At 44.9% G+C, this 14,570-nt stretch overlaps 1 protein-coding gene across 2 annotated transcripts in view; it reads right to left on the minus strand.

Moving 5' to 3' along the window:
- Positions 1-3,834: 3,834 nt before the first annotated feature.
- KLF7 (Kruppel like factor 7) overlaps positions 3,835-14,570 on the minus strand; it is an 86,707-nt gene continuing 75,971 nt past the window's right edge. For both annotated transcript variants that reach the window (XM_030323894.2, XM_030323893.1), the window contains exons 3-4: positions 12,174-12,297; positions 3,835-5,044 (exon numbers count right to left, since the gene is read on the minus strand). In XM_030323894.2, the coding sequence (XP_030179754.1) occupies positions 4,993-5,044; positions 12,174-12,297 (176 nt within the window). In that variant the 3' untranslated portion in view covers positions 3,835-4,992. The remainder of the gene's footprint in view (positions 5,045-12,173; positions 12,298-14,570) is intronic.

Raw genomic sequence — 14,570 nt, forward strand, 5'->3', positions numbered from 1 at the left:
CTAGGATTTCGCTCTCCATTTTTGATACCTGTTTCCCGAGGACTTAAAAACGTAAATGCAAAACACCTGAAGAATACAGTACTATATTGGAAGGGCGCACAGAAGAAAAGTGAATTGCAGCTTTATTCTTCCCCCCTTTTCCGGGATCTATTTATCAGGAACCAACAGAGGGGGGGTTAAGAGTGTTAAAAGCAAGAGAAAACCCTGAAGCCTCAGGCCATTAGTCAGGGGATCTCATGTTTACAAGCAGTTTTTGTTTCCTTGGACGCATTTTTGTTATTCCGTCTCAAGTATTCCCGAAGATCCTCACTGAGGAAAGGAGGCCGTCAAAGAGGCATTGGTGTATGCTCAGGCCGGCCCCTCTAGTTTCCAAACTGAGAGATCACCATGTTTACCGAAATTTAACCCAAACTCAGAATTCGAATTCTCTCCTCCAGCCCCTACCCTCCCACGACCACCCCCCCCCCACCAACACTTGGCAGGTGGCCACTTCCGGAAGATGCCAGGGAAAGCTTCCACGTGTACATTTCAAACAGGCTCTGCTTGACGAATTTTCACTTTGGCAAAGATCTGGGTGCAAAATTATGGCCAGAAACGCTGGCCCTCATGAGATCTTTTAAAAAGAAAGAAACGACAAACCTGATTTTTGCAGTTAAATACGTCGCATCTCTCTGACTTTCCCTACCTTCTTCCTTCTCCTAAAACCAACTTGTGCAAAAGAGAAGACAAAAGTACTCTGCACCGTAGTTTATATTTTATGAAGCGACTTCCATGGCGGAAATCATTTTGAACCAATGAAACTGATCACTAGAGGTGGTTGTTCTTGCCATTTGAGTTCATTCCTTTTGACTTTGCCATACAATTCAGGCATGGGGGCTATGGGCGGAATGTTCTGAATGCACTAGGTGAGCTGCCCTGAAAGTCCCATTTATTTCCCCTTTTGATGCAAATAGACATGGCTAATCTGGAAGCTTATCCCAAAGGAAAGTCCTTAAAAAAATCTTCTCTGGCTTCTGGATTCAAAGAAGATTTTTTTTTTAAAGATAGGAATCAGTTCTAATCATGCGTGAGGTTGGCTGTCTTTTTACCCTGTTATAATCAGGCAATCGAAGATGTAAAAAGGGCACAAGAGGTGCAGGAAGGGAGGAGATGGGGTGTCTGAAGGGCTTTGCAAGGGAAAGCACATAGAGAGGAGGAGGAAATGGCCAGCGTGAGTTCGTTTTGGGGTTTCCGATATTTTTACAAAATGCAGCTTTGTCATGGAATCTGAACACTTCTTTTTCTGGACATAGGACTCCTCACCACCAGGCTTTAGGCTGGGCCAATTAACTGTTAGTGGGGCAGGAGGCCAGTAGCTGGGAGAAGCATGATAATTTCACGTTTCCACATCTTTGACTCATAGCCATGTGGCAGGAGGACTCAGAAGCACAACTTGAAAGAAAGGAAATGGTCAATGGCTCAGAAACACTCTTCCTCTGAACATCAAGCTCTGAACCCTGGATAAAATGTGCTCGAGAGGACAACCGCAGGACACACCATGCCAGGTTTTTCCTTCCAAATCTGGGATCCCCGGGAATGTCAGGAGGTAACGATTTAAATGAGAAAGCGGCTTAATGTGTTTTAAATGTCCATTAAAGCACGGTTTTAAATAACCTGTCCTCTTGGGGGGCAAAGCATCTTCAGAGGGTTATTTCCTGGAAAGCCTGCTCCCACTCACAGGCTCTTACCAACCGTCTCTGCCATTTCAGAGACGATGGAGATTTTATCACGAATCCGTTTCCCAAATGATGGGGTGTTACCCTCGCTTTTGTGGCTAGGTCACCGATCACAGGTGTCAACCAGGCTAGAGAAGAACAGTTTCAAAGCCATACACTTAGCACCCACCGAATTTCAGGCCAATTCTCACAGCCCACAAAGGACTCTGAAGCAAGTAAGCCTCACCATCGTGGTTCAGCGCGCCCTGCTCCGACCAAGGTCAGGAGCAGATTACAAAGGACCTCACTGATACAAAAGAGAGAGGAATTACTGAACATTTCAGACACTGATGAGGACCAAAAGGGCCTTTGTTCCGCCACATTCAAATGAGAACTTTTCAAGACCACAGATGACAACAGGGAGCAAACAAGCAATGATTACTCTTTTGCGTTCTTTTTTTTTTAAACTTTCTTTTTAATAGAGCCTTGCATTGGTCAGTTCAAAAATTAAATTCAGTATTATAAACCCTTAATAATAGCATTTCGAGAGGCAAGAGCAGCTCCAGCAGGGGAGAGAACATTTGTAAATCGTGGCAGCCACGGCTAATGCCATCACTGGTCTGTGCGTGCATTCATGCTGGAGGCTGCTAGAGAAAGGGAAATCAACGAACCAACAAAATCTGGGGTGTCTAAAGTTTCATCTAGTGCACTGACTGGAGGCGCTACAGTTTAATACAGCTGAGGTTTAAGGGTCCCTCACACATCCTTCATCCAGAAAGGATGCACCACACATTCAAATAGAATCCCATGATACGCCCTGATGGACTGGCCACAAAATGCACTCAAATGCAGTAGAGAACTAGAAGATTGTCAGCAAGCAGTGCTCCAGAAAATGTTTCTAAGTCATGTCTAGTTTTAAATCTTTGGAATAAAACTGATTTTTTTTTTTTTTAAATACCCTCCAACTAACATATACAGAATTGCCTCCGGCAAATGGGCAGATTTTATTTTGTGTGTGTGTGTGTGTGTGTGTGTTTTAGGGTGGTTTTTCTTTTTCTTTTCTTTGTTGTTGTTGTTGTTGTTGCTGTTGTTGGTTTTTGTTGTTGTTGCTGTTGTTGCTGTTGTTTTGTTTTTGGTCTACATCGAAAAAAAAAACAAAACCGAAAAAGAGAAAGAAAACTTTAAGGGCCAGACCTCAGAACGCCCAAGTGTCCAACTGGCAGTTATAGCATTTGTGATAAGGAGGCTCCTTTACCCTTAGACGAATAGTTTCGACATCTCAGTGAAATCAAAGGTTGCAGAAAGCTGAGAAACCAAATGCCAAGGATCTTGAAGGTTGCTGTCAGAAATGTATTTGTGTTGCTTAGATTATTATTTCCTTTTAAAGACTTCAGTGTTGCATCCCAAATAGATATGGGGCGGCATTTTAACAGTCAATGAGTCAAACAGTCAAAGGAGGGCAGAAGGGGAGCCAGCTGGTATGAGGAGCAGCAACCATGTGCGGACCAAACGCCATTTTTGTTTTTTTTTTTTTAGACGTGTCTTGAAGGGATGGTCCCAGAATATACAAAATATACAATCTGTCCTAATAACCACCCCGCTTGCTTGCATAGGCCATTTAATGGTCCTAAAGGCAGTCTTTGGAGTTGAGGCCAGGGCCAGCTAGCTAAGAATGCGGGTAGATAGAGACCGATATTGGATGTGTGTGGGCTGAAAATGAGGAATGTATGCCCCCTTGGAGTCAGCTTGCAGAGTACGTGTGAGGCCTCTGTTGATCCTGGGTGCTCTAGGTCACGAGTCATGGGGGGTCTAGCCAAAAAGAATTAGAAATATGTCTCTCCTTTCAGACAGACCACGAGAGAAACTTCTCGACCCTTTCCTTAAATGTCCACCCTTCGTTCCCACAATGGCATTTCGAATTGTGTGTTTTAACAAGTGGGGGAATATGAGCTCAGTGGGTATGAGAGAGGAAGATAGGATGATGTTTTCTGAAGCCACTAGACTCGGGAGGCATCCTCAGTTCTCCCCACTCCTGGAAAGAGTGATATTTTTGGCTTTTTGTCAGGTCAGAACCCAGAGTTAGGTTAAATATGCAGCTGCCCTTTGAGACTAGCGACATCTATGCTGAAAGTGGTTCTAAGGTGGCAATGACACACAGCACGGGCTTGGTCACTATGAGCTGAGGTCATGATGCCTCAAGGGGGATGAGAGAACTGTGATGTCCCATCTGATTGGCTGCTTCGAGAGCTGGACATCCAGGTGCCGAGAGAGTCCTGGAGAGGTTTAGTCCATGGAGAAAAGATAAAACATTTAAGCTTCCAAATAAGCTTTTTCAAGTTTTCGTTAGCAAAAACAGAGAGATTAAAAAGAAAAAATCTAGCACTGGCAATAAGGTGAGGCTCAAGGGATATACTGTGATTTATCATCAAGGACTTTATTCTCTTGGCCACTTTGCAGTCATGCTAGAAGTTTCCAGAATCCCTAGTGCATATGGTGTGCAAGAGTCAAAAAGTAAGAAAAGAAAACTCCTCCCTTGAGAGTGAAGTCTAGAGAAATGCAGGCCAGAAAGGTGTAAGGTGTTATTCCAGAGTCTGCCGCCGCTAAGGCCGTTGGTATTGACTCGAAAGATCTCAATAGTACTAAGAAGAACCAAAACCGATCAACAGTTCTGTGAGGAAGTCGGACGCACGGAATAGTAGGACTTTTCACACACAAAGGACAAATAAACCAAGAGTTAATTTTGGCTACCAAACTGCAATTTGGTTTTCTAGGTCATTTTCCCCCAACTATTTAAAAAGAAACATCAGTGCTACACATATGCAACTTTAAGACGTTGTATTCTCCTATCAAGTTGCACTGAGAAGCAAGTTAAATAAGCCCCTCTTACTGCCGTCCACCTGCAGAGACGTCACATCCATTTTCTTTGATTTCCATTGGCAACAGCGGGAAATAATTCCAATAGTGCTGAAGTAAGCAGCCAATCTGCCTTGCTGAGTTCACCTGGTTTCCTTCTTCTTCGTCTTCCACCATCTGGCAAGGGCAAGGCATAAAGAATAGACGTATATATTTTAAATATAGCTGAGTGCATGACAGTGCGTGTGTGTGGGTCTATGTGAGTGCGTGTCTGTGTGTGTGTGTGTGTGTGTGTGTGTGTGTGTGTGCGTGTGTACACAGAGGTTTATACGTGAGAACTTTCTTCTGCGAGGCAATGGCTCCCCGCCTGAAGTCCAGCCCCCTGCCTCACGGCATTTCCTTTAGACAACGGCCGACGCCATGGCAACTCTGGCCTTTAGGGTTTTTAGATATGTCTCTTCATATGGAGGGCAAGATGGTCAGACCTGGAAAAACACCTAGGAAATATAAACAACAACAAGGATATAAGAGGGGTCCAGGTAACAAACCCAACTTCCAGCACCCCTTAGAAAACGATTAGCCCTACCTTAAAGGGACCCGGTACATACGTATCGAGAAATAAGGCAGTGTGTAGGGAGGGTGAGCTCGAGGTCAGACTGCGTGGGTTCAAATCCCAGCTCTCCTACTCTTTGTGTGAGTGACTCTGAGCATGTTAACCTCTCTGGGCCTTAATTCTTCCTCAGTAAAATGGCGATAATTATAGTACTTACCTCGCAGGTTGGTTTGGGGGATTAAATGAGATGATCTATGTAAGGTGCTTAGAATATTAACTGGCACATAGGAAGATGTCAATGAATGTTAACTATTATCATAGTTGTCATTATTAAAGAAGAAACTAACGAGAAAGTGCTTCGGAAACATGGGACATGCCCGTATGCTGCCCGTAGTATGGCAGAAAGTGATTAGCTTGTTTCATTGAATGGTGGAACTCTAACAGTTCAACGCCCAGATTTTAGTCTTGAGCTTTACAGCGAAAGCACAGAAATGCTGCCTGTGATACCTACGGGTCTGTACAGACACTCTATTACATAGTAAGTCAGGAACAAGAACGGAGAAGTGAGCTCACATTTATTGAGAATGAGAAAACACGCAGGCATGTGCTTGGTATTTCCCCAGTATTATCCAGCAACATTCTCAGCAACCTTCCATGGTAAGTGTTCACACCTCTTGTGTGTGTGTGTGTGTGTGTGTGGTAAGGAAACTGAGGCAAGGGTCCTGTAGCTAGCGAGCGGCAGACTTGGGATTAGAAAGAACCTAGGTAGATCGGCAAGCCCACTCTTTCAAATGCCCACTCTTTCGAATGCCCGGTTTCTTGTTGCCTGAGGTCCACCACTGAGTGCCCTCCTCAGGCTCAGATCTGGCACAGTGGTCATCTTCACTCCTCCCCCTTTCCTCTGGTCCCAGCAACTTTATCTTCTCTTGGCTAGCCACGCTTCTGCACTCCCAGGAGTACGGGGCTGACCCTCCTCCTAAGGCTAAAGCTACAGCCACAGTGGGCCGACAGTCACGTGACCCATGGAGAGTCATGAGAGCCAGTCCTGGAACGCTTGCTGAAACAATTGGAAGACAGAAGCTCTTTTCCCACTCGGGCTGCTGAGCTGCTAAGATTGAAGCTGGAGCTGCTGGTGTCCATTTGGCCACGTGGGAAACAGCCTGCTTAAGAATGAAGTCAACGGGGAAAAATGGGCAGGAGAAGAGAAAGAGAGAGAAGGAGTCCTGATGACCACATCTGAGACCCTGGATCCAGCCAAACCTAAAGACCAATCTAACTTTGGTCTTCTTAGTCAGGTGAGCTACAAAATCCCCTTAGAAGCTAACACCAGTCTGAGTCAGGTTTCTGTATCATGTACCTAACAGAGTGGGCATTTCCATATGCCTGCAGCCTACAATCAATCCAAGGTTCTGGCTAGAATCTCAGTACAGTCAGCACCCAAGACAGCAATCATTCTGAGTTCTGAGTGTGTGCTCTCCCTCTGGATTCTTCTCTTGAAACTGGCCACTCTCTTACCTGTGAGAATATTCCCAGGCTCTCCTGAGGCCCAAAACATGCTCACAGTCCAACATTCTTGTTAGGATGTCAGCAAGCTGCCCTGATCAGGTTAGCAAGATTTCCTGTTTGGGGCAGGATTTCCCAGTGTTTGTTCATTCTTCGAACAAACAAACAAACAAACAAACAAAAAACCCACCCTACCTCCTGTGTTGAGTGAACCCACTCTACCCACTTTGTGTTGATTTTTTAAATAGGTACACATGCAGGATATAACCCCAAGGAAATGAAGCAAAACAGAACAAAGGCCAAAATGGAAAACATGTAAAAATGGGAAAAGTGCAGTAGAAAATAATCAAATCCAATAATGTATTGAATAATAATAATTCTAATTCTAATCACACCCACTTATTTCAAGCCCTAATTTAATATGAGCGAGATATTTGGATAATCCCTTAGAGTGCCATCTAAAGGGGATTTAACTTACTATAAAATAGGGATAAATATTCTTTAAAAGTAAGTGCTTGATGTTACTGGTATACAGATAAGCAATACAGCCTACAGGGAATTCAGCGGTTAACTTCCATGACTTTGTCTTATCCTGAGGGCATACTCAGTGTTGACCACTGCCTGCCTGTTCTCTTTCTTCCCTCCCTCCCGTCCTCCCTTCTTCCCTCCCTCCTTCCTTCCTTCTTTCATCCCAACAGCCTAGGGAAAGAGGATCTAAGTTGGGAAGTTCTTTTTGTAGGCATTTTTTAAAAAGTTAACATCCTCAATAAAGACTCTATAAAGAAGACGCCATTCTTATCTCCTCCGCCAGCTGAGAAAGTCATCAGAAGGAGGCAAAGCCAAAATTTGAACCCCAGTAGTGTGACTCCAGAGCCCATGCTCTAGCATGGCTAGACACCTGCTCTTTAGACTGAGAAGAAGGGAAAGCTGAGCTGTCAATTTGAGGAGTTTGTAGCAAGAAGAGGAATGGGTTTGCCCCCCACCAAACGTCTACACTGAATCCCTAGAAACTGTAAACGTGGTAGGTTACGTGGCAAAGGGGAATTGAGATTGTGGATGGACTTAATTTGCTGATCAGCTGATTCTAAAATAGGGAGATTATTCCGGATTATCTGGGTAGGGCCAATGCCATCCCGGATATCTTCAAAAATGCAAGAGGGAATTGAAAGAGAAGACGAGAGAGATGGCAGCGGACAAGAACTCAACGGCTTGGATGAGGAGGGATGAGTGAGTAGGGAAGAAATATGGGCCACCCCCAGAAGCTGGAAAAGATGAGGAGATGAAGTCTCCCCAGAGCTTCTACCAAAAAAATGCAGCCCTGCTGACAGCTTGGTTATAGCCCAGTATCACCTTCTAACCCACGGAAGGTTACCCGTAAGAGGGTGCCTATGAGAAAATGCGCTTATAAAGTTAAATGAAGATGATACTAAATTTGTGGCAATTGGCAATGGCAGCAACTAGAAAATGAATCCAGAAGCGCATGCGGTCAGGCCTGAGTGGTGAGCACCTGTGAGAAAGCAGTAAAGCAGGCACCAGGAAAACGCTGGCTGTCTGAAAGAGGAACACGGGGATTGGAGATGGTGGCGGTAAAAGACAGGTCTTGGCCTGTGGACGGAACCTCTTTCCTTTCTATATCCTGAGAACCTAAGGGAAAATGGTAATCTTGATACAGAGCTTCATCTGAAGAAACCCCTCGGTGATGCACGCGTTCAGATTTTTATTCTGCCTTTACCAACTGCCTACCACTATGTGCTGGGCATCCAGCGATATATGCGCAAGCATCTATCTTTACGCTTCGAGATCTTTCAGGGAAAAAGAAAAGTGAAAAAACAAACCAAGTCTTTCACGTGATATGAAATGTAACTGCACTCTTCCTGAATCGAACCAGCCTCATTATTTGTGCAAATTCTTGTAAGTGTATGGTGCTTAGAATTCAGACGAGGTCCCTCACCATTGGGGTTGTATTTAAATTCAATATACCAGCAAGATACTTAGTCGTGATTAATTTATATTTATTAATTTATACTTACGGAGAGCCACATAGGAATAGAAAAAGGTAATGCATAAACTCACCATCTAGAAATGCAGAATCAAATGATTCTAAGGGTAATATACCCCCAGAGGGTATTTATGACTATACAGCAGTCAGATGACCTTAAATAAGAAGGTCCTTAATGATTGAAATTTGTTCATTACAGAGGATTAGTCAAACCACTATTGTCATTTTGCCTGCTTATGAAAAAGGCACAGTAAAGTCATGAGGGCATGAAGTCAACGGCAACCCTCTAAGGCACCAAAGGGGCTAGAGATGGGTTGGTATTTGTTACCACCTATAAGTGGGCTGACGCAAAGATCACAATGTTTCCTCTCCACTGCCCACGATCTCGAAGGTACTGTCCTGATAGCAGTCTCCCTGAGTTATAACTATGCTGAGTTGGCAGAACAATGGCCTATATATCACGGCTCATGGAAACAGAGCCCTGTTTACCAGCACCAGCGGCCTCATGCCGCATGGACTGAGACACAAGACTCATCCCTCTAGCAAGTGGTCACTCCACGGGCTATCCTGTTCAGTCTGATGGCAAGGAAGTGGCAGAGGCTCACGGCTTTCTCCCCCAACCCACACCTAAAGCCGGAGGTCACAAAGCCCGAAGTCTTCAGGGGCCTGGCAGATAAAGTGAACAGGTGCAATGGGCCAAGGACCGACTATCTGATTGTACTTGTGATAAGGCATGGCTATGAAGCAATCCCGCTCTTCTCTAAGAGGAGACAACGGAGCAAGCGAGGATGCATGGCAACTGGTGGTCTGGCTTCACACTGGGAGACACGGGGTGTGGTGGGAACGGTGAGAGAGTAGTGAGCACGTGGCCACCACGAATGCGTAGTGACGACTGTTTAGCTCCAGAGAATTCTGGCCACATGGGAATGCGAGCCCAGCGTGACCGGATCTTCTGATTTTTCCGGACAAAGCCAGAGATGCAGACATTTTTGCGGCATCTGGTAATCTTAAATGTAAGCAAAGCAAATACACAAAGAAAAACTCATTTATTTTTTCAACTTCCCCAATCGGCAAAATAAAAGTCTAAATTAGACTTGGTACACGCTTTGCAGACAGGAAGCCCCATTCCAAGCCTAGCCTATGGAGTGGTCTGCTTTCTCAAATTACAAGAAGCAAGAGGGAGGTTTCTTACACTTATCCACGCTGTGGTACCAGCGGGACTCACAGTCCTGCTAAGGGCTACAGATGCCCTCTTTTCTGAAGGTAAAAGTCCTTTAGGAATGCCTGCTCCCCAGTCATACCAGGCTTGCCTTTCATCTGCTTTGGGACCACTCCAATCCCCCAATGCCACCTCCCAGACCTGCTCTATTCTTAGCACAATCGCCACCATTGAAACATAAGGTGCTGCCTGTCGTGAGACACTAAATGAGAATCCAACCCCTTATTCCGGACATTGTTGAGAATGCACTATTGGCCAATGCCACGGGACTTTGACCCAGACCTCTCCCAAATCGCAATCTCCCCCAAATACTGTGTCACAGAACTTGTACCATCTGCCCAGTGAATTTCTAGCTCCAGAAAGCATATATTTTGGAGAAGAAAATAAAGCAAAAGACTAACCAAATTACCCATCTCTGACATCTCCTTCACTGAAATACCCAGTGGGCTTGAAGTTATCTCTCCACAGAAATCATACAAACGGTCAGATTTAGTCCTAGCATGTCGACTGCTGGACAGTTGTAAATTTCTTAAGAAGTCAGTTGATCTGAAGAGAGGAATACTAACTCTGGCCATTTCCCAATGAGAATTGTTCGTCCATTTCTAAGGATGAATGCAGTCCACAGTGCACAATCTGAGCCACGGCCACACCACTCTTCAGGGATGGGCGTCTTTTGTGTATGCCTGCTACCACCACACTTGGACAGCTCGCAGAGGATTCATCTTCATCCCAGTTGATATAATCCTCTCCCTCAGAGAACTGTGGGCAAAGAGCCACACGCTATGCAGCTTCTTTATTAGCAGCCAGGACTAGAGAGAAATGAACTCGAGATGGCAGTTGAGGGAAGATGTCAAGTGAGAAACATTACTGAAGTATAATCTGTAGAAAAGCAGCTGATGCACATAAATTCAGGAGGCCTTGGCGGTAAGGGATAGAAATTAAAAATCAGGTTCTGTTCTTGGGCAGCAGAAGAGAACTCCAAGGGAATGAAGGACAATAGCTTCGTAAAGTGGACTTCCTCGGCCGGCCCCGGGGTGGGAGGTTATCTCTGGGCTCCAGGAGGCATGGGGGCTTTATTTAGTGCTTAAAGAATGAAGATAAGAGGAAAATAGCCTCTTCAGGAAGAAGGAAAAAAAGGAGGAAAAACATGAATGCTCCTTTACAAGCATCTTAAAGGAGCACCAAGCCAACCGGCCACCCATGAGACCTGGCCACTACTGTTCTGCTCTCCAAACAAACGCGCCGCGCGCGCATGCGCGCGCACACACACACACACACACACACACACACACACACACACGACTCCAGAGGAAGGCCTGGTGCGGGGAGGTGCCAGCACAGACGCGGGGAGGCAGGATGTGAAAGCGATCGCATTTCCTCCCACGGAGAGCCAGGCCTCTACGGACATCCTGCGGGCTGGGGAACCCTGAGGCTTTCAGGGCTTTTATCGTATTAGGAGCATTTTTCTCATCATAACTGAGACCTTTAGTATTGCATTAAAAAGATGGTTAATTTTCTTAAGCTTCCTTTTAAACACAGAAATAGGATTAGAAGGATAACATGCTCAGATGCAAGCCCATTATTTGATTATGTCTAAACCTAATCCTGCCTTCACCTTGGCCTGCAGAGTCTCCATTTTGGGGTTTATTGGTTGATAATGCCAAGGCTGTCAGATACTATTACTTGTGAAGTATCTGTTGCTACGTGCTCTTTCTTCCACTATCAAATGCTGAAGGTTTGAAACTGAATTATAGGATAAGTTCTCAAAGCCTCGCCATCTTTTAGACTTTAGTCCCTATTTTCAAAGGAGAACGAGTGATTCAGGCCCCCAAAGAACGGGGACTCTCTCCGGTAAATTCATTTCTACTAACGCTTCAGAGGAGAGCCTTATGAGTAGCCTTCCTTCCGTTCAGCAGGCTTTCTATTCTTTCATGTTATTAAGCGTGAGGAAAACTGGTATTGATGCTAATAAAAAGATCAGAAGGAGCAGCTACAGGTGACCATTCTCTAGCTTATTACTTTTCATATTACAGTAAAATCATCTGCCACATCATCTCCTTGAGGGTAGGAACTGTGTCTTATTGCCATTCAGTGACGAACATGATTCCTGGCCCAAAGCTGGCATTCGCTAATTACCCACGTTACCGGACCACGAGTCCATATCATCTCTTGATTTTACCCTGAAAGGCACCCTTATCTCCTCGGTTTTCTCAGTGGCCAAGTAAAAGGCATTCCCAGGCCTGAGTCTCTGGGACAGAGGCTTGGGATAACCCCAGAAGCATATGGGCAGTCCACCCCCAACGCGCCTCACCTTCTCCCCTCCCCATCCCGGAAGCTTCCTCGTTTCTTTACCTGTCGCAGTGGTTGCATTTAAAGGGCTTTGCACCTGTGTGTTTCCTGTAGTGCCTCGTGAGCTCATCGCTTCGTGCAAAACGCCATTCACACCCTTCCCATGAGCACTTATAAGGCTTCTCACCTGCAAGAAAAGACGGAACGACCATGGTCAACAACGGGAACAAAATGGCCACATACCTGATCAGGTTCTGCTCTCTAGCCACCGTCTTGAGAAAGGACCGTAGAAATCATTCTCGAAAGACTACATTGCCTAATACGCTGTGTCACATTTTCTTTAGTCTCCTGGTGTGGTGTTGTTGCTGTTGCTGTTGTTGTTTTTAACCTTCAAAAGTGGTCTCACAGGATCCTCTAATCTGGAGCTGTCATTTCAGTTCACAGACTCAGAGCATTTCCTTCAACTGGTGAGGGATCAATTTTTATTTATTTTCTATTCCCTGGAGCACTTTGACCCCCACTGTCCAAGCAGAGAGGAAATGCGCTATTTTCGTCCGAACCGCAAATGCTTCTAATTCTATTTTTCTCCAGTACCTACAGTAATTTACCATTTCAGCCTTTTTAGCTTTCTCCCTCCTCTTCCCTCCTACCACAAACTGGAGCCAGGGACCTGACTGACAAGGCAAACAGCTCAGGTCTCCCAGAACCACTGCGCCTTCCAGTAAATGGGAGTGGATGGACAGTCAGGAGAAAGGGCTACAGTTTGAGAGTAAAACAGAAATCCCTTGACGATTCCTGCCATTTATGTAAAATACAGTCACAAAGTCCTATTTAAGAAGGCCATAACTTAATGGTTCCAGAGCTTTCATAGTAGAGAGAGATACAGAGTATTACAAAATATTTTTAAAGCCAATTTGTAGAGCAAGGTTTTAGCCACAGTGAAGCTGCTTATAAGTACGAAATTCGAGCTCTTGTGCTCAAGTGACCTTTTCGCACAGTAAATACAGATGGAGGGATATGCAAGAGAAAGACATGATTTTTCCCTAGACCTTTTCTTTTAACCCATCAACGTCTGTCACCAAACATGGCAAATATTTACCCTTCCAACTGTATGGTGGGCTGGTTCTGATTACGAAGAAAAATAATCTTGGGGCACCTGGGTGGCTCAGTCAGTCGGTGAAGCAACTGACTTCGGCTCAGGTCATGATCTCACAGTCCGTGGGTTCGAGCCCTGCATCGGGCTCTGTGCTGACAGCTCAGAGCCTGGATCCTGCTTTGGATTCTGTGTCTCCCTCTCCCTCTCCCTCTCCCTCTCCCTCTCCCCCTCTCTCTCTCTCTCTCTCTCTGCCCCTCCCCTGCTCATGCTCTCTCTCTCTCTCTCTCTCAAAAATAAATAAAACATTGAAGAAGAAGAAGAAGAAGAAGAAGAAGAAGAAGAAGAAGAAGAAGAAGAAATAATCTTTACAACACGATGAAATCATGAGAGTTACCGAGCCCTCATAACTGACAGTAGGTCAGCACAGTGGTCATGAGCTCTGAGGTCAACCTTCCAGGGTTCAGCTTTCAATGCTGCCCCTAACTGTCTAACTTGGGGCAAGTTAAGAAACTTGTCTGCGCCTCTGTTTTTCTAGAGATAATATCAGCACGGACCTCAAAGTGTTTGAAGAGCATAACTTAATACACATATGTATTATATGTTAATTAGAACAGCGCCCAGCACACTCGATGTTGACGTCACTGGTAAATATTACAAATTGCCAAACCCACAACTTCAGGATACACACACAGGTGCCCAAGTAGTCCTATGGCTGCTCCATTATATCTCTATTTTTAACAGCTAGACCTTCACTAGGCAGCGCTTAAGGAGACATTGCCCAGGTACTATACTTGACCCACTTTCTTCTTTCACCTTTCTCCTTCCCTTTATACCGGACTACAAAGTGTTCACGATTCTTTATTTGTATCACCTAGAATTGAACCAAACATGATTGAAAATTTTATTTCATTAAATCGATGCCCCAGTGAGCCACTGCTCTATAAGACCCATAGAGAAGAGGAATGAGAAACACAGGCATTTCTTTTAAAGGGAACCAAGAGGACATGAAGGAGGGCTAGAAGCACAGGAGGAAACCCATTCGGTTTTGGAAACCAGAAAAAAAAAAAAAAAAAAGAATCACTGAGCAGTGTTAAAAGTTCACCTTCTGAATCCTTAAAGCCGAAATTTTAGAAAATTGCACCTGCTGAAGAGAAGGTAGCAGAATGGGGCTATCAAGTCAACTTTGGGGTTAACACACCTGGAAGCTGAGTTAATTACAGACCCTATGCCTCAGTGTCCTTCTCTGTCAAATGGGGCTGAGCTTCCCATGTTTGTGGTGAGGTTTAAATATGTTGTCAAATATAAGACACATATCCTGAAGCCTGACACGAGGTAAGTATTCAATCAATCTCAACTTCTCTTCC

This window comes from Lynx canadensis, chromosome C1, assembly GCF_007474595.2.
Source record: "Lynx canadensis isolate LIC74 chromosome C1, mLynCan4.pri.v2, whole genome shotgun sequence".
NCBI lineage: Eukaryota > Metazoa > Chordata > Mammalia > Carnivora > Felidae > Lynx > Lynx canadensis.